Source organism: Oreochromis aureus, linkage group 7 (assembly GCF_013358895.1).
Source record: "Oreochromis aureus strain Israel breed Guangdong linkage group 7, ZZ_aureus, whole genome shotgun sequence".
NCBI classification, from domain to species: Eukaryota; Metazoa; Chordata; class Actinopteri; order Cichliformes; family Cichlidae; genus Oreochromis; species Oreochromis aureus.
Genome location: NC_052948.1, coordinates 48,359,117 through 48,384,693, shown reverse-complemented (window position 1 = coordinate 48,384,693; position 25,577 = coordinate 48,359,117). Strand labels below are relative to the sequence as shown.

Sequence of the window (25,577 nt, the reverse complement as noted above, 5' to 3'; positions counted from 1 at the left end):
TCAGTGACATAACTGAATAACTTGTATTTATGTACAATTGTTTGCACTGATGGCCTGCAGTTGTGTAGAAATGGCTCCATTAAGCTTTTGGAACTGCCAAAGGCACGACATCAAGCCTACTGAAAATTTGTGGATTAAATTTTTGACATGTAAACAACTGTACTGACAACAACTGTACTTGGAACGGCTACAGCTCAAGCAAAGCATCCTCATAGCAGATCACTTGTTTTTCTCTGTACACTATAACAGCTATAGTTAAAAAAATCACAGCATTATTTTTGAAGCCATTCTCGCTTTACATTATTCCTTAAAACTTTTGACAGTCCTTCACATGAAAGCGTGTTTAAAGGTAATCCCATGATGGAAGCTCACATTCAGTTGCCCTGTATTTGACCTGACATGATGAGAGTCAGATGTTTCAAGTCATAACGCAGACATTCCTCACATTCCTACATGTCTCAAGGTCTTACACTGAAGCACAATCTGTAATAGTACATGCAGAAACAAGTAAAAAGTGACCAGGTAAACAAAGCTGGCAACTCTGCTATTGTTAGATGGAGGGAAACACTCAGTTGTAAAGAGCCAAAGACTATGTTAGCTTTACTGGGAAGTAGTGGGAATGTTGCCAGTCTATAAAAGCCCACTGTGACCAAAGTGTAGTGCTACATACTGAGGATATATAGATACTGTATACGTGGCTCAGGGAGGACTCCTAATTAGGGCATATTACAATCAGTTTCCACTATTTTTCCAGGAGAAAGTACCTCATTATCATTTTTAAAAATAATTGTTTTTTAAATTCGATTTTGAATTTGAAGGACTGACCTGAAATCTTTGCACACTTCTGCTCTCTCTCAACCAAATGACATTTGTCCTTGTTTACATGTATTCCAAACGCAGCCAGTTATTTTAAACATACGGTGAATCATTAAAGCTTTGCTAATTTTGCAGACATTAAAGCACACCGCTCGACACACTGGGTCACTGTTACTTTTAGTACTTCCTGCTGTACTTCCCTGTTCTGTCTTTAAAGGATGCGATCACAGTGGAATGATATATACTGTACAGACAGACGTGTTGCAATACTCCAGGAAAGAGGAATATATTTGCATTTTAAAAAGGCATTGTGGTGTTTGCCAACTTTCGATGAAGTCGGGGGGAAAAAAGACTGATTTACTTCAGGGGCAAAATCATTCAAACCTTTAGCGGCATCAGTGGGCTGCAGTGAAGTGATGCAAATATGCAGCAAGATGACTGAATAACTTGTGATGTACAAAATGTTACAGATGAGAAAAGAAATGGAAGCTCCTAAAGAATGCAATATCTCCTGTGAGGATTTCCTTAGCCTTCTGTATGTGTATTTTAAAATTTTCAGCTTCTTAGGAAATACTTTAGGGAGCCATCTGTAATAAGACTGTAATATACACACACCTACACTATTTTTTTCAATTTTTAGACTGTTGTGAAAGTATGTTTATGTTTCATTTATGTTTTCAATCCTCTGGAAACCCGTTAGCACTTTTAACATGCATGACTAACAACAGCTATGAGTGATTGCAAGTATTTATGAATATGTAGGGAGGGAAATATCTCACTTGCACATCTTTTCTTTGCTTCACCATCTTCTCTGCTGAGCAGATTGGGGCTCTAAAATTTAAATTTAAAGGTCTGTATTTATTAGTAGTGGGCTTTAAATAAATATTTAATAATATTTCTGAGATGTTACTGACTGTCTCGAGGCATACTAAACATAACTTTGGTAATTTCTCATGTTCTTCCACATCATTTGTATTTAGGTAATGCACTGTTTACTTGTTCTTTTTACATAACTACAATGTTAGTCAATCAATCAAAAACATACATACATGCATGCATGTATCTATGTAACTCTTATCCAACATAGGGCCACAGGGGGGGTTGGAAACATTGGTATTTAAATGATGCTCAGTTGCTTCTAAGTGTGTCAAGTGTGTCAAGAAAATATTCCCCACACCATTACACCACCATAATGATGAACCACTGATACAAAGCAGAATTGATTTTTACATCAATTTCCTGCAATTCAAGACTCATTGGAGCACGCAATGCGTTATCATTCTTTCACTGTCAAATTGCAGCCTTTTGCCTGTTCTTATCTAACAGGAACAGCACCCGGGGTGGTCTTCTGCTGCTGTAGCCCATCAGTTTCAAGGTCTGAGGTGTTGTGAATTCACAAATGCTCTTCAGCATACATTGACTGCAATAAATGATTATTTCAATCTGGCCTCTTGCATCAACCAAACATTTTCACCCAAATAACTGCCACTCAGGGGATATTTTCTCTTTTTAGGACCATTATCTTTGAACTTTAGAGAGGGCTGAGCAGGCAGCCAGCATGCCGAGTCAGCCGTTTCTGAAATACCAACATCTGTGCCCTGTTTAAAATCACTTAAATCAGCTTCAGTCTCCATTCTGATGCTCAGTTTGAACTTCAGCAGGTGACTGGCTAATTAGATTAGGATTAACTAGCAGCTGAACAAATATACCCAGTGAGCTACTGAGTAATTTATTTAGTCAATCTGAACCATCTTCTGAGCCTCCTAACTAGAGCTTGCAGACTTGCATTTGTAGCTTGCAACAGAGATATTGGTAAGTGACTTAAACTTCACTTACACGAAAAAGGACGAAATTGCCTGTCAACATAATCACTGCAGTAGTTTTACTTTCACTTTGTAGGCGTAACGTTTCCTGTCTCTGAAATGTGCAGTTAGTGCAACACAAAAGTCGGATCTACTGAATGTTAGACACAGCTCTCCATGTTGTTTTGAAAAGTTAAGCCTATGGAAGTCCCTCAGAACTTCATTCTTTCAATTAGCCAGCAGGGGGCAGCTCCTCTGGATATAAACAAGCCTAATGCTAATTGAAAACTTCAGTAAACAGTTTACCGATGAGTCACGATCACTGGTTTCTGATCTCATTTAATACAGCTTGACATTCATCGTGTAAATTATGGCCTTCTTTAGAATAAAAAAATGCAGGGTGAGCTTTGAAACCCCAAGCCAAAGTCTTGAAAAGATGATTTTAGTGGGTGACATCATGTCTGGCTTTTTTCTAAACAATCTGTGTGTCAGAATTAGTGCACACAAATCAGAAGCTGTTGAGGGAGAGCAAAACAACAACAAAAGTCAGATTAATTTAATGTTATTGGCACTGCTGAGCTTTCAGGAGATATCCAGTCCTCTTTCGCTATGTATGACCATTGTGCACCCTGAGCTGGTTAATTTAGCAGATATCAGTAGTTTATGATTAATAGAGTAGTTGTGCTTTGCAAAAATGTTTTTCTTTTAATGTGAAACACTCAGGGGGCAGTAGTAGCACAACAAAATATATACAAAATATCAAAGAACAATGAATATAGTTATTAAAATTAGTAGCTACTAACCATCTGATCAACATACCAAAACCACATATTCTGAGGACGTCTTGTCCAATCAAGACACATAGGCAGAAGTGAATTAGTAAAAATCTTTGTTTACTTTGTACACAGCAGCCTCCTGTGGCCTTGGAGAACAAATTTAAAAGGTGGAAGTTAAGCGATATTTCAAGTTCTTGAGGTTGAAATCCTAGCTTATGAAAAGAAAATAATAATTTTCTTAGTTTCTCTTTTATTTTGATTTGTACACAGTTGTGTTAGACATAATCCGAATGGTAGATCTTACTGTTAGTCACTCAAATGTGCTCTGCATGTAGTTTTGCTTTATCCAAATCAGTTGTTTATATCCAGTATGACAATCACATGGTTAATCACTGATTCCTTCAAATCTTAAAAGCTGGTGCCACTGTGTGATTTTCAAACATTTATAACTTGACTGTTTTGATTGTTTGTTTACAGCTTTGCCTTCACAGCATTGCACTCTATGACTCCTGCTGACAGCATCTGGTCTATCTGTGGGGATGTGAAGCCGTACTCCTGTAGGACCTTAGCCGTGTGTTCTCCAGTAACGGGGTCGGAGGTGAGGCAAGGCTCAGCAGGAGTGCGAGACAGAACCGGGGCTGGTCGGGGGCTTTCTTCCCCACTGGAGTCCTTCATGAAAGAGCCTCTTTCCCGGTTATGTGGGTGTGAGCTCACCTGGTCGAAAGACAACACAGGTGTAACACAGGCATCAGTCCCATCAAAAATCTCTGACCACTCCGCCTGGGTCTTTGAGGCAAAACGCTCTGTGAAGATTCGTCTGAGCTCCGGCCAATCATCAAAGCTCATCTGAGAAGGCAACTCTCCAGCATCCAACTCTAAGCCTAGAAAGAAAAAAAAACAACAAAAAAAACCTTTTTATGACCCGAAAGTAATATCAAGTTAAATAAACTTCAGTTTAACAAGATGGTGCAGAAGCAGCCAACACGTTCATCTCAATATGGGTTGTTGATCTTGCTGAAGGTCCAAGTTGGCCACATGATGTAATCATTTTAACCACCCGTTACTGCTCTACTAAATAATGAATAGTGTGCAGGATTTAAGCACTGACTTTTACATAGCAGTTTTTTTCTGTAATTTCTTATGCACACTCATATTTCTCTTTCAACCAAATACAGAAGACAGGAGTGATCAGCAGTGCACTATTTTTATATAATGAATAAATAAAGGTACATAACCTCCTAGGACCTGGCGTCCACATATGTGGACATCACATTTTGGGTTGTTTAGACCAAAATACACAATTTTGCTCTACAAGGGCCTGATAACCACTTACGAGGACATTATACTGCCACTGTTCTATCGAAATTTAAAACAAATGTCCTCATATGTGGATCTCATTTTTCTCAGAAACACTAACCAGGTACAAAAAAAAAAAAAAACAATCAGGTAATTCTTTGTTTTTACATTCATCAGGTCCTAATCAACCCAAATAGCAAAGAGAAATTAAAAATGCATGACAAAGTTCAGGTCTTAGGAGGTTAACACACACACATATCTATCTATCTATCTATCTATCTATCTATCTATCTATCTATCTATCTATCTATCTATCTATCTATCTATCTATCTATCTATCTATCTATCTATCTAATGTGTAATATGAAAAATATGCAAATATATATAAAAGGTAGCACTATGAATAACAGTGAATGCAATCATTATTCTTGTATTCTGGAAAGAAAATTGAAATTGATACTAGTTTTACTCTGTGTGGTCCCTGGCTCAGCTGCAGAGGAGGCGTGGGGCAGTGAGCTCATGGGGGCAGTGCCAAGGAGGCTGTAGGGACAGGTGGCGGTGATCTGACTAATACATATTAAATATAGTGAAGCCGGAGACCAGAGGAGGAGTGTCTGCTGTGCTGACAACTGACTGGAAATTGAGGAGTGCTGGAAGTGCGGGTCCTTCGAGTGAGGTCCCAGCAGCTCCGGAAATTCCCCCCACGGGAGAGTTCCCACTGGAGCAGTTTCGTGACGACAACCTACGCTCAGCCTTTGACCTAGACATTGCTTGGAATTAATGGTCACGTGTTGCGCCCTGAAGCCGTGCTGACCTACTCACGCTTCGTATTATTGAGAGATTATACGGTTATACCGTGTGAGTCGTGACGCTTGCACGGGAAACACACACCCAGTTGTTGCTGCCTAAAAGCCGCCAGGAAATGATTTTCGAGGCGGGTCATTACAATCCCATGACAGGGCATATGGGATATGATAAAACTCTAGAGTGAATAATGGCCTGATTTTATTGGCCGGGCATCCGAGTGGTTGAGCGACGATGGTGCGGAATGGTGGTCTGGAATGCCAACTTGTTAACCCATTCCAAAAGCACCTTTGTACCCACTACGATTAATGGAGGTCCCGTTTTAATGCATTGGCATGGACCTCATCGGGCCATTTCACCAGAGTGCACGTGGCTTTGTATTAGTTCTGGTAGATTATGCAACGCAATACCTGGAAGCAGTGCCGCTGCGCAACATTTCTGCAAAGAGTGTGGCGCAGGCGATGTTTCAGGTCATCTCCCGAGTCAGCATCCCGAAAGAGATACTGACTGACCAGGGCACGTCGTTCATGTCTCGCACAATCAAAGAGCTGTACGAATTACTGGGCATTAAATCTATTCAGACCAGTATCTACCACCCTGTCTAGGAGGCACTAGGGAACATGCGAAAATATATAGATACATAATACGCTAGGCTTTCTTGTAATTTTTTAAGTGGTCTTGAACAATAGTTCTCCAGGCTTTCTGGATGTCTAATGACCAGGTCTTTTTTTGGACATTGGCTGCTTTTTTACTAATTTTCAGTTCAGTCTTTTTTGACCATTTTTAGAGAAAGGTTATGCCACATAACATTGACTTATGAATTACCCAAGCATCAAAAAGGCACCTAACTCAGGGGATGATAGCTTGACAGGCATACAATAGTTTTTTCACCATTGAGCTATTAGCTGAAAACTTGACATATGTGCATGATGTACATTATGTTAAAAAAATGAGGAAACTGGACAGGTGGACAGGAAAAAAAAGTGACAGGACCAAAAAACTCTACAGAAGATGAGCAGTATCTGAAAGTCACGTCCTTATGAAAAAGGGGGAAAAAAATCCACACCTGACAAAGAAGCTGAGAGATGCATCTGGCCCTTCAGTTGATTCATCCACTGAAGCCTCATCAGAAATAGTCTCAGTGGAAGCGTGGCTCTAAAAAAGCCATTCTTGAGGAAGGCAAACAGGGAGAGAAGGCTGAGATATGCTAAATTTTCTGTTTGTGCCTGCATTTCAGCCAGTGGTGTTGGGCATCTTTTCAAAACTGATGGAATTATGAAAGTAGAAAAGTACTGTCCGATTTTGATCCCCCATGTGATTCCACCTGGAAAGCATCTGATTGGCAACGGCTTCATTTTTCAGCATAAAAACACACTGTCAATGCAGTAAAAGCATACCTGGATAGAAAGAACCCAGACCTCAAGATTACTGAAAGAGTTATCACTGAAAAAGATATTACTGAAAGATCATCTTGACAGAGAACGAAACAAAAAGCAGCCAAATCCAAAGAAGGGCTTTGAATGATCTTCAACAAGTCTGGAGAAATATTCCTGAAAACTACTTAAAAAAATTACAAAAAAGCTTGTCCAGGAGAATCCAAGCTGTGTTGAAGAGTAAAAGTGGTTGTAAGAATTCAGTTTTTGCCTGTTTCAACATCCATCCATCCATCTTCATCTGCTTTATCCGAGGCCGGGTCGCGGGGGCAGCAGCCCAAGCAGAGAAGCCCAGACCTCCCTCTCCCCAGCCACCTCCTCCAGCTTATCCGGGGTAACACCAAGGCGTTCCCAGGCCAGCCGAGAGATATAATCTCTCAGCGTGTCCTGGGTCTGCCCTGGGCCTCCTCCCGTGGGACATGCCCGAACATCTCACCCAGGAGGCATCCTTGTCAGATGCCCGAACCACCTCAACTGGCTCCTTTCGATGTGGAGGAGCAGCGGCTCTACTCTGAGCCCCTCCCGGATGGCCGAACTTCTCACCCTATCTCTAAGGGAGAGGCCAGCCACCCTTTGGAGGAAGCTCATTTCTGCCGCTTGTATCCGCGATCTCGTTCTTTCGGTCACTACCCACAGCTCGTGGCCATAGGTGAGGGTAGGGACGTGATCGACCGGTAAATTGAGAGCTTCGCTTTTACACTCAGTTCCCTCTTCACCACGACGGACCGGTGCAGCGTCCGCATCACTGCAGCCGCAGCACCAATCCGTCTGTCGATCTCCGGCTCCCTTCTCCCATCACTCGCGAACAAGACCCCGAGATACTTGAACTCCTCCACTTGGGGCAGGAACTCATCCCCGACCCGGAGTGGGCACTCCACCCTTTTCCGGCTGAGAACCATGGCCTCAGATTTGGAGGTGCTGATCCTCATTCCCACTGCTTCACACTCGGCTGCGAACCGTTCCAGTGCGAGCTGGAGGCCTTCACCTGATGAAGCCAACAGAACCACATCATCCGCAAAAAGCAGAGATGAGATTCTGAGGCCACTGAAGTGAAGGCCCTCCGCCACTTGGCTGCGCCTAGAAATCCTGTCCATAAAAATTATGAACAGAACCGGTGATAAAGGGCAGCCCTGGCAGAGCCCATCACCCACCGGGAAAGAGTCCGACTTATTGCCGGCAATGCGAACCAAACTCTTGCAACGGTTGTATAGGGATCGAATGGCCCGTAGCAATGGGCCAGACACCCCATACTCTCATAACACCTCCCACAGGACACCCCGAGGGACACGGTCGAATGCCTTCTCCAAGTCCACAAAACACATGTAGAGTGGTTGGGCAAACTCCCATGCACCCTCAAGTATCCTTGAGAGGATAAAGAGCTGGTCCAGTGTTCCGCGACCAGGACGAAAACCGCATTGTTCCTCCTGTATCCGAGGTTCGACTAGCGGACGAACTCTCCTTTCCAGCACCCTGGCATAGACTTTCCCAGGGAGGCTGAGGAGTGATCCCCTGTAGTTGGAACACACCCTCCGGTCTCCCTTCTTAAAGATGGGGACCACCACCCCGGTCTGCCAGTCCAGGGTACTGCCCCTGATCTCCACGCAACATTGTAGAGGCGTGTCAACCAGGACAGCCCTACAACGTCCAGAGCCTTCAGGAACTCGGGCGGACCTCATCAACACCAGGGGCTCTGCCACCAAGGAGTTGTTTAACTGCCTCAGTGACCTCGCCCCGGAAATTGGCGGGTCATTCCGTCATCCCCAGACTCTGCTTCCTCCTCGGAAGACGTGTCAGTGGGATTAAGGAGGTCCTCAAAGTATTCTTTCCACCGCCTGACAATTTTCTCAGTCGACGTCAGCAGCGCTCCGCCAGCACTATACACAGTGCAGGTAGAGCACCGCTTTCCCCTCCTGAGATGCCTGACGGTTTGCCAGAATCTCTTCGAGGCAGTCCGAAAGTCTTTTTCCATGGCCTCTCCGAACTCCTTCCACACCCGAGTTTTTGCTTCAGCCACTGCCCGAGCCGCATTCCGCTTGGCCTGTCGATACCTGTCGGCTGCCTCCAGAGTCCCACAGGCTAACCAAGCCCGATAGGGCCTCCTTCTTCAGCCTGGTGGCTCCCTCACCTCTGGTGTCCACCATTTGGTTGGGATTACCACCACGGCAGGCACCAACCACCTTGCGGCCGCAGTTCAATGCAGCAGCTTCGGCGATGGAGACGCTGAACATGGTCCATTTGGACTCAATGTCCCCAGTCTCCCTCGGAATGCTGTTGAAGCTCTGCCGGAGGTGTGCGTTGAAGATCTCGCGGACTGGGGCCTCTGCTAGATGTTCCCAGCACACCCTCACTCACGCTTTAGGTGCACCGGGTCTGTCCAGCGTCCTCCCCGCCACCTGATCCAACTCACCACCAGGTGGTGATCAGTTGACAGCTCAGCCCCTCTCTTTACCCGAGTGTCCAGAACATATGGTCGCAGGTCTGGTGGTACAATTACAAAATCGATCATCGACCTGCGGCCTAGAGCGTCCTGGTGCCATGTGCACTTATGGACACTCTTATGTTCGAACAAGGTGTTCGTTATGGCCAAACTGTGATTTGCACAGAAGTCCAATAACAAAACACCGCTCGGATTCAGATCAGGGAGGCCGTTCCTCCCAATCACGCCCCTCCAGGTCTCGCTGTTGTTACCCACGTGAGCATTGAAGTCTCCCAGCAGGACAACAGAGTCTCCGGGTGTGGCACCTTCCAGCACCCCCCCCAGGAACTCTAAGAAGGCTGGGTACTCTGAACTGCCACTCGGCGCATAAGCGCAGATGACAGTCAGGACCCGTTCCCCGACCCTGAGGCGCAGGGAACAAACCCTCTCATCCACCGGGAAAAACCCCAACGTACCGGCAGCAAGCCGAGGGGATATTATTTGTTTCAACAAATCGCTGCATTTATTTCCAATTTTCCAAGTAAAATATGAAGAAATGAGGGCTAGCTCGAGACTTTGGCAGTGTACTGTAATACTTCACCTTGCTCAAATCTTGATCAGAGTCATGATTGGATGGGTTACAGACAGTTTTCTGATTCATTCATTTTTGGATTGAACATTAAACTTGATTCTTAGCCACCATAAATGTTTCCTATTGTTGATTCAAATAAGTCAACAAACCTTTAAGCAGCCGTTTGTAGAACTGAGGTTCAATGGCACCAACAGCCATGAACTGTCCATCCGAAGTCTGGTAGGTATCATAGAAGGGAGCTCCACTGTCCAACATATTTTCTCCTCTAGACCGGTTCCACAAACCAATACTACGAGATTTCCATAAAAACGAACCCATATATGCTGCTCCTTCCACCTGAAGAGTATAAGACAGGAAGACAGAAGTTCATATTTCATGTCACTGAAAAAAAAAAGAAACAATTTTCTGTTGTTCATTTTTATTTTTTCCTTTAATTCATTAGTGTGAGTGTAGATAACTGTCACACATATGGCAGACCAAGGATATAGCTTTTTAAGCAGAGGTTGGCATGAAAATCTTTAGAGAACAGAAAATACAAAGCAAAGATGAAATGTGGTGTCAGTGCAACAACGACACACACAAATTACATTTTGAATACTAACACAGCTCCCTGTATTCACAGCTTATTTAAGTCTGAAACTGGTGCTGCTTTCACTGCTGCTGAGTAAACAGAAAAAGCTTGATCAAAAAAATAATGAATGCATGACATGAAAAACGCAAATAATTACATTGCTGGGAGGGAATCAGTCAGCAATAGTCCTTCTGCAGAGGCTGCAGGAATGATAACTACTATCGCTCTCTTACTGCTGATTACAATCACTTTGTGTGACCTTTAATTAACAGCATGCTTATTTTAAGGGTTACACGAGCAAATACATGTAACTAGGGATTTATCAATACATCAGCTAAACATACATACCACAAAGTTAACATTTAACTATGGCAGTGGCTGAAGTTTAAGTTTTGAGTCACATCAATCTTGTGCTTGGACTTTGTTTTTTCCCTCACGTTTTTTTTTTCTTTTCTTTTTTTTCTTTCTTCTCTTACTTGCCTGCCACTAGAAGGGTCAACGACAACACAGAATTAGAATGCACAAAAGCACTAGTACTGGCCAAACTGTTATCATTAAAAGCGGTACTGGCATCAGCCCTGAATTTTACAAGCTGTGCATCTATAATATAGTTCTGTGAGTCGTCATGGACAAAGCAGAGTGGAGAAAGATCTCCAGCTAGTCGGGGCTTCAGTGATTTCACTGTTACTCGCTGCCAAAAAACCCCCAAATTATTGCTTGAAGTAGGGAAGGCGCTCTGAATGTGCATTTTCTCTTTTGATGATCTTCACTCATGAAAAATGCATTTCTGGTTTAGAACTATGAGACCATAAGTGTGGAGATTTGAGAAGCAGTGTTAATAGTCCGTTTTTCCTGTGTACCTCATACTGTATACAGCAGTTGAATGAAATAGAAGTGGTAAATGTAAGTCTCCATAGGATTAGAGAGCGCTATAGGAGCTTTAATAGGACATTGTTCTCACTAACCCTCTTTCTTTCTGTGCGCGTTTTGAGCTGCTGCTAAATAACAAGACCTTTAATCCACTCATCCCCTCAATAAAATCTCTAAGAGCAAGAGCTGACACAAAAATAGGAGATCATTCTCTCTGTCTTTATTTAAAGCTATAAAACCTGCAATCATTGATGTCTTTAACAGCTTGGAAGCAATGCAAACAACTAAGGAACATGACACTGACATATCATAGATTTTTAAATCGATTTGGCAAACATTAGCAAGCAGCTGCTTATTGGACTTGTGTCTGTATCCACCTGCTGAACATGCACCCAGTATTTATTATCTTGAGTTATATTTAGCTGTGTTTGTGGTATCTATTAGCATCTAAATACTGCCTGTCTGTTGTCTGCTGCCAAGTATAAAGTGTAGTGTTGAGTGAGCCTTCCAGAGTCGTTTCTCTGAAAAGAGCTCGTAGGGCAGTTTGAATGAACACTGAAGCTTCAGAGTAGATTGCTAAACAATGGGGAAAAAAATCAGCAGAGCAAAGGCAGCTGCACACACAAGTAATCACACCTTTAAGTGACTCTTTCCATTGTCACATTGGTACACAATCAATGTTTCTAAATTGCCCGAAATTGTCTGTAAAGTGCCCACAGGTGTGAATTTAAATATGTCCACGTATGTCAGCATGGTAGAAAAGCACATGCTCAGCGTGTAATGCACCCTGCCTTCAGATTCAGAGCGTGCTGGCACTGGCTGCAGCCCACCTAAGCATCAAAACAATAGGCATGTTAGGTACGGACGGACAGTAATGGACAGTAATAATATAATTGATAGCAGACCAGAGAAAAATTGAGAGAAAAATTAGAGATCATGTCGAACACGTGTCACAGTTGGTAGTTCTGATGCAGTTGGTGTACTGCTGGGCATTTAATCAGCTCCTGCACCGACACATAGAACAGGCCACACAAGGTGTTTTTACAACCTCACGCTTCATATGAAGAATATTTTCCCATTTAAAGAGAATCCAAGGCAATATAATAAACTAATCAAATTGATGTTCTGTCTATGTAGTATCATTAACAACTTGAAAAACAACATTAAATATTTTTTGTCAACATCTGCATTATTCTATGCAGATGTTGAAAAAAATGACATCTAGTGGTGATATATTACACAATCTACCTTTAAATAATTATTTTACTTAATCATTTAAAGGTAGATTGTGTAATATATCACCACTAGATGTCAGTAGATGTAAGTCAACAGAATTCTGTTTTCTCAGCCCTCCCAATTAAAGTGGATAATCTTAGCTACAGTGGCCACTGTAGGACAAACAGCTCTGGCCACTGTTCATCTTTAGTGAGCGTAGGCTGCCAGTCTGCTGTTTACCTTACTTACTTTACTCTGCTGTTTGTGGCCATGTCTATTTACTCTGGAGGATTCTGTAGAACTTTTAGAAACGACTCCCATACAGGCTGATGAGTCAGTGAGGCTAGCTTCTGTCCAATGACAGCAACTGAGGTGAGTTGTTGAGGATATGCTGAATTTTTCTGCTTTTGCTGATGTTAGTTGCCATAAGTGAAACTTTCTTCGAAGTGGATCTAATTTTGTTTGACTCAAACCTTTCCAAAACACGTCCCATCTACTTCAGACATTGATGGGTGTTCTGCTAAGGATCCAAATAAGTGCAGTGCTTGAAAGGAATTTCAATTTCTCTAGTGTTCTTTCAGATGTTGTAATTTCTACAATTATATGGTAGGGTTTGTATGGCTTTGTAGTCCATTTAAACGTTTCTAAACATGCACCTAAATGCACAGATGACTGAGGCTTTTATTTTGTAGACAAAGCTAATCTGCATATAGTTTCTCTGTAACTGTGATCAGTTCACCATTTATATTCCTTGCAACTGTGTCTAGAACTGTGAGGCTGTGAATCAAAACACTAATTGCATTAATTGCTGTTATTAATAATGCCTTTAAGTCCATCAATATATCAGGAAATCAGTTTCTTAGCACACAGGCACAGCATCTCACTATGAAGGAGTGCATCTGCATTATTAACTGCAGCAACAAAAAGACACTAAGCTGGCTAGTGGGGGAGAGAAAATGCCACATGCTGAAAGGTTAGTGAATAATCAGAAGCTTATCAAGGGACTGACAAGTGGGTAGGATGCACTTCATCAGGACCAACAAAACTGCAGGAACTAACCTCAACCTTCAGCTTGCCTCAAAACTTTAGGCTGAAGAGCCATGAGACTGAAGCAGCTCATTTAAAGCTGGAGGGGAAGGAGATGAAAAACAGGTGGGCGAAGGATTTCTGTAGAGAAATTGATTGAGACTGCATAAAGAGCAACAGGACAGAGCCACAGCTCTGGCACCACCCCACAGCTTTAAGTCCACCTGCACCAATATAACATTCTCCTCTTGGAAGCCCAAATGAACGAATGCTCCTAGTAGCAATACCGACAGCCATATCAGGCACAGAATAAAGCTGTAAGTACTGGCACAAAATGCAATAAGTTTCAATAAACTGCCAGCCTCAAACCTTTGAAAATCAAGCTTGCAAGAATAATTTAAATACTACAGTATCTTAATTTTGGGTTTTGATAGGGTGTTTTTTTTACAAATATGCACATCACAAATAATAACACTCAAAATTGCCCTTCAGTCACAACTTATTACCACACCTATTTAGGACATCTCAATAGTAACAAAACCCCCAAAACACTAATAAATCTGGCCTTAAGAATTCTACAAGTAAAATAAAAATACATTAAAATTAAATACAATACGAAAGATGTAAAATTTTAATGTGCAGTCCTACATTTTCGATTATTAATGGTCTTTTCCCAACACCTCTACAATCTAACCAACTGCCTCTATTCTAATTGGAGGATAGTTGTTTTTTTTAAGTTGTCATAAAAGCGTAAAATCTAGTCAACATATATACTGATCATGTTTGTATAGGATAGGATTGTAGGTAGGATAAAACCATAATCATGTATGCATTAATAAAAAATGTAATTTAATATACATATTATAAGTTTCATAAAAAGGTTGAATTTAAACCAAAGGTTTTATACTGAATTGTAATACTCTGCATTACGCATCCCTCATTAAGTGGACACTGAGTGCAATCCAGTAAATGTCTGCGTTGACATGCATATGCTTATGCCACTAACAACCTGTGTGTGAGGACACTAAGTAACACAGCATGAAAACTGAAATCAAACCAGACCAAACAAACATAAAATGCATTAAACAGTTCTATGAATTTGAATACAGCACTAATACATACACTATATTGCCAAAAGTATTTGCTCCTCTGCCTTCACACGCACATAAACTTAAACATCCCATTCTTAATTCATAAGTTTAGTATGATGTTGGCCCACCCTTTGCACCTGTAACAGCTTCCACTGATCTGGGAAGGTTTTCCACAAGGTTTAGGTTTAGTGTGTTTATGGGCATTTTATGGGGCTTGCTTTGTGCACTGGTGCACTGTCATGTTGGAACATGAAATTGTACAAAATATCTTGGTATGCTGGTAAGAGCATTAAGAGTTGGTTTCACTGGAACTAAGGTGCTGAGCCCAACTCAGTCCGGTTGCAGCATGCTTTACACTACCGCACCCGACGCTTTGCATTGGGCATGGTGATGTAATGCTTGGATGCAGCTGAGAAAACTACTAGTTGTAGTCAATCAAGATCACTAACAAGAAGTTTAAAGGCCTTTGCCTTGTCAGGTTAAGACTTTGAACAACCTTCAGCATAACTTTACATGAGCTCTAAATGACTGTATGTACAGTCCCAATCAAAAGTTTAGGACCACTTGGAAAATGGCAAACAATCATATGCTTACTTCAACATGCAACAATAAGAAGCTCCCACATGCAATTTACTGAAAACAATGCTTAAACTGAAACAGGCTGTTTTACAGCTGATCAAAAGTTTAAGACCACAAGCCTTTAAAAGGCCAGATCTGGGCAAAAATGTGGATTCATTGTCATTTTCTGTCAGGTAGTCACACTGTCATGATGTTCTGATGGCAAAGGCAAAAAAACATTCCCTTTTTGAACATGACTGGGTTGTTGAACTGCATAAGCAGGGTCTCTCGCAGTGCACCATTGCTGCTGAGGTGGGATGCAGTAAGACAGTCATTTGGAATTTCTTAAATGATCCTGAGGGTTATGGAACAAAAAAGTCAAGTGGAAGAACCCAAAAAATTTCACCAGCACTGAGCCAGAGGATCCAACTGGCTGTCTGTCAAGACACTGGACGGCCATTACTGGTGCCAACTGCAGTCCCATAACCATCAGACAGCATCTGAGACTGAAGGGCTTCAAAAACAAAACGTCTTCAAAGGCCTCGTCTCCTTGAACACCACAGAACTGACCGTTTGGACTTTGTAAGAGAGCACCAAACATGGGACATTGAAAGGTGGGAGAAAGTTTTATTCTCTGATGAGAAAAAATGTAACCTTGATGGTCCTGATGGTTTCCAACGTTACTGGAAAGACAAGCAGATCCCACCTGAGATGCTTTCTACGCACCACAGTGGAGGAGGCACCATAATGGGGTGCTTTTTCCTTCAGTGGAACAATGGAGCTTCAGGAGGTGCATGGGTGTCAAACGGCTGCTGGCTATGTCCAGATGTTGCAGAGAGCATTTCCTGATGGGCCCTTGTTTGTGTGGTAATGCCTGGGTTTTTCAACAAGACAATGCTACGGTACACAATGCCCGCAGGACAAGGCACTTCTTCCCCTGATCTAAATCCAACTGAGAACCTTTCGGGATGGATGGCAAGGGAAGTTTACGAAAATGGACAACCATTCCAGACAGTAGATGCCCTTCGTGTGGACATCTTCACCACTTGGAGAAATGTTCCCACTCACCTCGTGGAAACGCTTGCATCAAGCATGCCACAACAAATTTTTGAAGTGATCAACAATAACGTTGGAGCTACTCACTACTGAGTTCATGTTTGGAACTTTCATTTATGTTTTGGGGGGTTTACAGGTTTTTTGGAGGTGTGGTCCTAAACTTTTCATCTGCTGTAAAACAGCCTGTTTCAGTTGTTTTCAATAAATTGTATGCTCAGAAAAATGTTTCGTCTCAGTCCCACTTCTTCTTGTTGCATGTTGAAGCTCTACTTGGAACATTGTTAAGATCCAAATATGCAAAATATGATTTTTTGCCATTTTTCAAGTGGTATTAAACTTTGAGCCTGTATTAATAGCTTTTACCTTAAGTGGATCTGATAAAACCCCAAATAAATTCAAACTTGTGTACCCAAGTTAAAAATGTAAAACTATTAAACGTCATCCCCTCTCTGATATTTAGCACTGCATCTCAAACCTCTCTACAGCCCAAATAACTTTCACTTTCAGAACTTGTGATCAGTGAACAGTTCCCCACAGGGGTGAGATGTGCAGCTTCTTTCGACTTGCGAAATTGCAGCTATCTACTAAAGCTGCTGTCTGGCACATCCTTCAGTTATGAAGGGCATCTCTGAAATTACATGTACAGTTTGTTGGCTTTGCAGCTGATGGCACAGCTGCTGTGCTGAGCTGATAGAGTGTGTGAAAAAACAGAGTGAAAAGATCATCTCTAACTTGACCGTCATTCCTGCCATCAATTACCTGTGATCCATGAGTCTGTGAAACACATTACAGAGCTGCATCGTTTTCACGTATTTATAACTCTTAATCTGAAAGGTTTGCTGCTGATCTCAGTAAACATAATCAAGTTTCCTCCTTCCCTGTCCAAAGATTTGCAAATATGAGTAAAAGAGAAGTTATGAAGTGCAGAGGATGCTATATGGGAAAGCAGGAAAAGTCCATCCTAAAAGCAGACTGTTGTCTTAGGAATACAGAGGCATATTTATTTATCATTTTATAAATACACAGCATTTTATACCGTTGCATTTTTACATGATTTCATAGTAAACACTGAACTTAAATGGAACAGCTAAGTGAAAGGGCGTTTTCTTGTTAAACTGTTTACTGCACACACACACACACACACACACACACACACACACACATATATATATATATATATATAACACATTACACCATACCTGTAAATGTTGTTATATGTTAAAGTTCTGAAGTCGTTTTGTTTAAGTTCATATTATTCTACAACGTTACACTGAGAGCAGCAATAAATAGATAAATACTCTAATAGGCTTGAGAGTATACAGGACCGCTCAGTTAGTGAAGTATTTTATATAATTATTATTTAAAAGTATCCCGCTTCTTGCCCTATGGCAGCTGGTATAGGCTCCAGATAGTCCGATCCTGAGTTGGATAGGCGGAAGAGAACAGATGAATGGATGGATTATGTAAAGTCAGAAAAACTGTAGAATTGCTGTAACTTCAAGCCACATTGGTAGCTATTTTTTTCTAACAGGATAAAAGGATTGCAAACGTATTGCACTAAACAAAAATCTCCAAAGGATGTTGTGATGTTCCTGTTTAAAGACAGACTCAACTCTGTTTATCTGAACAGTGCAGTACATTTGATGTGAGGGCTGTCAGTCTGTAGTTGCACTTCAGAGCAAAGAATACTGCTCATTTTTTTTCAGCATTTTGACAAATCATTTTAAATACTTGTCACTTTCTATCACTTTAATTCAGCCGACTGGTTATAAACATTTTTCTGTCATAAGACAAGCTCAGAGCACACATTTATATCTGTCTCACACCCACTCGCATTTTTCTGACTGCTTAAACCAGATGTTTGCAAGGAATCCACCTAATGACTTATCCTACTATCACAGGAAGTACAATCACTTGCAGATGCTCACACGGGCAGCTGTGTGGACATCACACTGATTACTTTTTTATTATACTACAATAAGTACATTAAACTAATTTTTCATAGTGTGCTTAGAGCCTAATTGTTTCCTATTGTCTTGCAGGGGGAAAAGTATAACAGCCACAAAGTTTACCACAGTGCAGTGCAACATAAAACAGAACACATAGTCTTAAGTTTGTGGTGCTTCTGTAAGTCTGAATATGTACCAAGCACTTTGTACCAAGCACCTTCAGCATGTTATGATAAAAATAAAAATTTCATACTACTACATTTATACAGTTCATGATAGTAAATGTTTACATCAGTGGTGCTTACCATGCTAGCATCAATGATCTGTCCTTTCCCTGACTTTGTCCTCTCCAGCAGCGCCAGGACAATCCCCAGAGCGCACGTAAGACCGCCGCCTCCAAAGTCTGCTAACAGATTCAGTGGAGCGTAAGGCTTCTCTCCGCTGCGACCCAGCCGGGATAAAAGGCCTATGACAGGAATGAAAAAGTAGAAGCTTTACGCAGAAAAAAAACTATAGTTTAGCTTAGTGAAAACAAAAGAGCCACAACAAACAGCAATGCATTAAAGATATTTAGTGGTGTGCAAGTGAACATGACTCCTTCAAAGGGTTTGTTTTTCTTCTAGTCTTTCAAATCCATTGCTGGCATTGTTAAAGCAGCATGTAACCTTTGCTTTGTATTTTTTTTCCTCCTTTTGCTTTTCCTGTAACAAAGGAATAGTATAAAAGGAGCTCGGGGCACCGGTTTAGCTCACTGGGATGACGCGACGACCATATGCTGTATAGCAGAGTGCGTCCGGCCCAGGTTCAAATCTGACCCGTGGCCCTATAATAAGGCCAAAAAAATACATATTAGAAAAAAGAAAAGGATCTTGAATGAAAAGCAGACTGTCAAGCTAGACATAAACTATGAGAGATAACATTCACAACCATCTTCTACTGCATAGGGTGCCAAGTAAACACATCTACTATTGCGGATGTATCCACCCACTGCTTTAGTTTGCATAAAACGTCCTGGTGTATGTGTGGGGGAAGCACACACACAGAAAAAAACTCACAGCTTCATATACACACATCTCACCTGCCTTACAGTATACTAGATATACATTTACCAAGGTCACTTTTTATGCTAAACAAAGCCACTCGCTGCATTTCACCTCTACCGTTAAGTGCCAAGCTAAGTAAGATTGAAAGCTTTTCTGAGCATCATTTCTGATGTTTTCTCACAAACTACCATATAAAACCATATTTTTGGCTCGGCTTACATTGATGTCATCATTCCCTTTAATCCTTTATAGACATGGATAGTTTGGCTTGGTGTGCTGCAAAATAAAGCCCAAACAGACTATCAGAATTTGTTATCTAGACCTATAAAATGCAAAGACTCTCTGAAAAAAATAAAATAAAATAATGCTGCAGTTAGTGAGTACAATTTATTACCCAGCATCTGGCCATGAAAGTGCAAGAGGCCATGCAGACGGCCTTTTTTCATTTCGTAAAACCACCAAACGTAGGTGAAAGAGAGGAGAATATGTATGTGTGGGGGTTAAATGCTTTTTAATATATTTTCAAAAATCCATCAAGCTCATCTGCTATAACCGGTGCCAAGTGATTGATATCAACGATATGAATAAAAGAAATATCTAGAACCTCTTCTGAAATTCTCATTAATGCTTTAACAAGACTGAACAAGAAACCTTTAATAAAGCAGTAAATCCTGCTTTATTAAAGGTTTCTCGGGGCTTGTTTAATTGGAGGCACAACTAGAAAGTACGTTTACATTATCAGACCTCATTTGGGAGTTTGTAGTCATATGCCCACTGGTCATTTCCAATAGATAGACACGCTCAACTGCTCATTAACACAAATATCTGAGTAAGAGCACATAAGAATGTATGTATGCTAGTCTGCTGAAATGCAAGCTCTGCTCCAATTACACCTTACGATGCCCAAGTATAGCAACAATAAAGGAATCTTTACCTTTATCTATCTGATCAGCCAATAACAACTGAGTGTATTTCGGCACGCAGACATGATCAACACAACCACCACGACATCAGAATGGGGAGGAAAAGTGTTCAAAGTGGCTCTGAATGTGATATGATTTAGTTCCAAGATGTGCTAGGCTATATTTCAGAAACTGTTGATCTACTGGGATTTTCCCACACAACCATCTCTAGACTTTACAGTGAATGGTCAGAAAAGCTCCCTGCCTCCAGTTCTTCTGGTGAGATGCCGACATCTTTCTGAGTGACATAAACCCAAACCACAGTTCTCGGAGATTCACACAGTACACTCTTGCTAAGATTTGGATTTTTTTAGGGTTATCCCAACCTCAAATTATCAAGAGGGCTCCCTTGTCATTTTGATCCCTTGTCATTTTAAACCCTTTTATTTAAACCTTGTGTCAGTCTGCAGTCCTTTACACAGTTTATAGCGCTGCCATGAAGCAGCAGAAAACCTACGTTTTAAAATGGGAACTGGGAATGTGAGTACATACCTTTTTATATATAAATTTTAAGTTTGAAGAAATGGTTCTAACTACACTGTTTTGAAAAAAACTAACAGTTTAATCACAAAGCCACAGAAGGATAAAAAAGCCTTTGTGGTTGTTAAGGTAACACCACATGGTATGTAAGAAAATGTTAACATTTCTATTTAAAGAATTTTGAAATTAAGCTATTTAAATATGTTGGGGTTTAATGGATTGGCCCATATTCTCTCAATGTATCCTGGTTCTGCTCCAAAACACCTCACCTTGGAAATGACCAGGAAGCATCCTAGATCAGTGCTTAAACCACCTTAACTGGCTTCTTTTTTTTTAAACATGAAGGAGCATTGAGCTCATTTCTAACTGTGAGATGCAGACGCCCTTAAAAGGGCCTGTTTCACAGCTCATGTGCACACGTAAAAGAAGGAAAGCAGATGATAAAATAAATGTCAATTAATAATAAATACATATAAATACTTGATGAAGTCTGCAGTCTTATGACTCTAAAATTTTGATCTGAAAGCATTAACAGTTGTGTTACCTGACATGGCAATGTAGTTGATGTCATGCCCAGCTGCGGTGGCATAAGATCCACTCTGACCATATCCAGTCAAGCGAGCGTAGATCAGCCGAGGATTTTCCTTTAATAGCTCATGTGGACCAAGGCCAAGTTTCTCCATAACACCTGGGCAGTCAAAATTAAGTCCACATGTAAATTTAATCACACATTACCTTTTCTGTTTCTGCTACTGCTTATGTTGGTTCTCAAAGACTTTCATATTCCTACGTGGCTCGTCACCTTATGTAAACCCTTTGAAGACACATAACAAGAGTCAATGGCATTTAAAAATTAAGAATCTTCTAAGAGTAAAAAAAATAAGAGCATAAATAAAACACAAAGTTTTTTATATAACTCAAAGAGCCTTACTTCTGTGTTACATTAGGATATGTAGTTTTCTTTCCCTAAATTGCCAACTTGTTATGTAAGTGAATTTAAAAGAATTAAGTTGTTTTTAAACATTATAATTACTTAAGTAATTCTGTACCTAAGTACCATAATGTTGCAGAGAGCTCGTAAGACCCCTTGTTGGCACTATTGTGCTGCAGGTCTCACCTTTGCGATACGGCTCCAGGACCACATCAGACTTTATGCAGAGCTTCCTGAGCAAAGCTATACCCTCCGTGGTCTTCAGGTTGATGGCCACAGATCGTTTCCCCCGCGCTTGTGTGTCCAAAGACATAGGAACTTTGGTCCGGTCCACACGGATCACCTTGGCGCCAAAGTCTGCCAAGATCATGCCGCAGAAGGGCGCGGGTGCCAGGCCTGCCAGCTCAATAACTCTAACCCCAGCCAGTGCCATGGACTATAGGATCAAATAACAGAAACTTCTTTCAGTATAATGCAATCCAATGCAACACCAATAGCAGTAGTTGGGGGATGGGGGTGGGGAGGCTAATATCAGAGCCTGTGATGTTAGGAGAAATTTAAGTTTAGCTGACAAAAATCTGTTCAGACACACATACAGTATAAACGTCTGCCAGTCTATGTCAAAGTGTTTGCAAAAATATGCAGTTCATATAATAGTACATGTCTCCAGAGCAGCAGTTTTCCATGATGACTCACACACACACACTCAAACTGAGATGAAAACAATAACAGCAACACTGTACTGGCTGGTAATGAGGAACCTTTAAAACTAACAGTAAGTGTAGCTTCATTTCTGGACTCAGTAACAGAAATGGTATGGTCTTATTATGCCCTGCAGCTCGTAGTGGGTGTCACATTGTCACAGAGGAGAAAAAGCTGTTAATAACAGCACAGCAGCAGCCCCATTCCTGGACCGGTAACATCAGTTGTTGTCATCTTGTTTCTATGTCGCTCATGGCCTGCAATCACATGATCTTTTATTATTATTGCGCCTACATTTTGTGGGAAAGACAGAGAAAAGGGGGTCCTTTTTATGCTTTGCACATCCCTCAAACATCTACATTTCTGATGCTGTGGTCATGCTGCAACACAGCAACATCATTTTTTTTTTTTTAAGATGGAAAGCTTTGCAATCCATCAAAGGGAAACACACAGGCAACCGGGACAAATCTCTGAAAGTGCAATTTCGGGTGAAAAATCCTTGGGCGACAATCCTTCTGTTTAGGGGGAATGAGGTCGACCTTGGGAAGGGTGAGAAATCAAAAAACTGATTTCAAAGGCCACATCGCATCACAGGATCCTTAGAACGCTACTCTCTGTGTGACTGCTATTGGCAAAGGAGCCAGACTGTGTTAAGAAGCAATGACACACAGCCTCAACACTGTACCTGAGCTGTACTGTAATGTGAATTTGCCTGAAGCTGAACAAAATAGTGAGTTTTCTTATGGCACACAGTTTCTATATGAAATGAAAGAAACACAAATTTATTTAAACGTTGGTAATCCAAAGACAAAGACAAATTTGAAAAGAGTTCAGAGGGATGGATGATGCTCATTCAACAGAAACACCCTTCACCCATATTATGAGTATTGATATTGCATCAACCAGAGCTCTGGATTGTCTCTATTGTGACAATAAAAAAAGTTTAATTTATACTACACTGTCATATTAGCTTAATAACTAAATAACTACAGATAGCAGCTTATCTTTTCTGAAAGAAAAAAACAATCAGACTTTTACTAAACATCAGTTTTGATATTGGCCTTAAAAGTCCTATATTGGTCGGGCTCTACTGCGTATCTGCGGACTTTCTTAAGAGACCTACCCAAAGTTAATTGCAAAATTGGTGAGGTTTTAATGTGGTTGGTCTGCTAAAAACAAAGCAAGAAAAACTGGAACTGCTACTATTAAGGACATTGCTGTTAAGAAAAAACAATAAGTGCCAGATTGACTGCCACAGTCAGTGGAAGTGGAAGTGATCGGGAGCAACAGCAACTCAGCAAAAGTGGAAGGCCACCTAAAATCACAGAGAGCAGTCAGTGGATGCTGAGGTGCATAGTCTGCAGAAGTAGCCAACTTTCTCCAAATACATGAGTCAATCACGACACGTTTCCAAACTTCATGTGGCCTTCAAATTAGCTCAAGAACATTGCATAGAGAGCCTAATGGGATGGGTTTCCATGGCTGAGCAACTGTATCCAAGCCTTACATCACCAAGCGCCAAAGCCTTGGCTGAAGTGGTGTAAAACACGCTGCAACTGGACTCTATAGCAGTGGAGATGTGCTCTCTGGAGTGATAAATCATGCTTCTCCATTTGGCAATCCTATGGATGAGTCTGAGTTTGGCAGTTGCAAGGAGAACGGAACTGACTACATTGTAGCAAGTGTAAAATTTGGTGGAGGGAGGATTATGGTGTGGGGGCTTGGATTTAGACCTGACCTCAGACCTGACAGAACACCTTTATACCTGCAAAGGGTTGGCCAACATCATTTTAAACCCCATGATTTTTAAATGAGATGATGTTCTTATTTTTTTCTTTGGACCAAGAGAAATGGTTTAAGAAAGTGATAAAGGAGGTCATCTACATCCACTCTGAATGACCATCACTAAGCAGACACTAACTATCAGCCACCTACAATGCAGTCTTGAGATCCCTCCCCAGGTGATTGAACCCCCGTTCACAACTTGACCCATGTGCCCTTAATAGCTCACATTGTGGCAGAGGGTGGTAATGTCTCAAAAACAATTCACACCTTGGCCCTGTGACTGTAACAGCCTACGTCTGTTTCACACCTTGACTCATCCTGAGGTATCCACAATAGTGAGGACACGGGATCATTGAGAATCTCCAATAGATCTTTCAGAACTGAAGAACCCTCTTGTCTAAGGGGTGAAAAGTCCAGTTGCCTTCTTTCCAAGCACTCAAGACTACCAGAAGAGGAAAAACTAAACCACAGACAGTTGAAATTTTGGCAGTGGAATACCCTTCATGGTGGGCTACAGCAACAGAGCCGTTTAAACTTTAGACTTTGAAACTGGACCATAGTATTTTATTCAAAGGTCAAAGTGACATCCATTATCAGTGAGTGCAACCATGCACACTACCGTCCACAAAAGTCCACAGACAATATACCATTCTATTTTTATACTGAAATCCTTTTTTCCGTTACTTTATACTGTCTATGGCACCATGCACACGCAGCACCGTTTAGTACACAAGTAACAACACTGCACTGCCAACAAACCCAATACTTTTGATCTAATCATTGACTGCAGTTTGGCTCAAAATGGGCCATTTCTCGGTTATGTTATGCGTTATGTGCAGTCGAAGCAACAAGCGGTAGCTGCAGCACCACTAGTGGAGCACATCTCCACACTGCGTACAAGACTTTGTATAGCACTAAGGAGCAGTTCGGCTTACTTTCAAGGAGAAGACAGGAAACCTCTGCTGAACCTCTGCGTGCACGGGGCGCCTGAGCAGACTGACGTTACAGTGACCGCTGGATATGTCAAAAACACTTGGCGGTGAATCACGTGTGGACTAAACAACAACTACATGCTTACGACATAACAGTAACAAACTTAAGAAAGAAACACACACGAAACAGTCATACCAAACCGCTCATAACTGTCACAGAGTTACTATCGTCGCTAAATCTCTAAAAAGTAATTCTGGCCAAATTACACAGGCGCTGTGTGACCCACAGGCTGTACAAAACCTCTCTATAAAAATTCTTACTAAAATACTGTCCTCCAAACCTCCTGCTCGTCCTCACCTGTTCAGCCGAAGTGATTTTTTGTTGTTGAGGAGAGGTTTAAACTGAATAAAGAACTCCGAAGGAGCTAGTTTTTATGCAGAGTGGTAAACTCCGCCTGGCTGGGCTTCTTG

General features: G+C 41.4%; 1 protein-coding gene across 2 annotated transcripts; it reads right to left on the bottom strand.

The window, feature by feature from the left end:
- Nucleotides 1-3,490: 3,490 nt before the first annotated feature.
- Nucleotides 3,491-25,577, bottom strand: amacr (alpha-methylacyl-CoA racemase). 2 transcript variants are annotated; one of them, XM_031754556.2, is made up of 6 exons: nucleotides 25,465-25,577; nucleotides 21,874-22,123; nucleotides 21,301-21,444; nucleotides 18,577-18,737; nucleotides 10,085-10,271; nucleotides 3,491-4,275 (listed from the first exon to the last, which is right to left on the bottom strand). In XM_031754556.2, exons 2-6 carry the CDS (start codon nucleotides 22,118-22,120, stop codon nucleotides 3,866-3,868), a joined length of 1,149 nt encoding a protein of 382 aa, XP_031610416.1. In that variant the 5' UTR covers nucleotides 22,121-22,123; nucleotides 25,465-25,577; the 3' UTR covers nucleotides 3,491-3,865. The 2 variants fall into 2 exon arrangements, with proteins under 2 accessions (XP_031610416.1, XP_031610415.1); XM_031754555.2 differs by lacking the exon at nucleotides 25,465-25,577 and adding an exon at nucleotides 25,110-25,254.

Bases quoted from the DNA above. Each gene is read 5' to 3' on its own strand.
- amacr (XM_031754556.2), bottom strand. From the start codon at position 22,120: ATGGCACTGGCTGGGGTTAGAGTTATTGAGCTGGCAGGCCTGGCACCC. The intron at 18,738-21,300 runs GTAACACAACTG...TTCCTGTCATAG, and splicing joins CAACTACATTGCCATGTCAG to GCCTTTTATCCCGGCTGGGT. The intron at 10,272-18,576 runs GTAAGCACCACT...TATACTCTTCAG, and splicing joins AGATCATTGATGCTAGCATG to GTGGAAGGAGCAGCATATAT.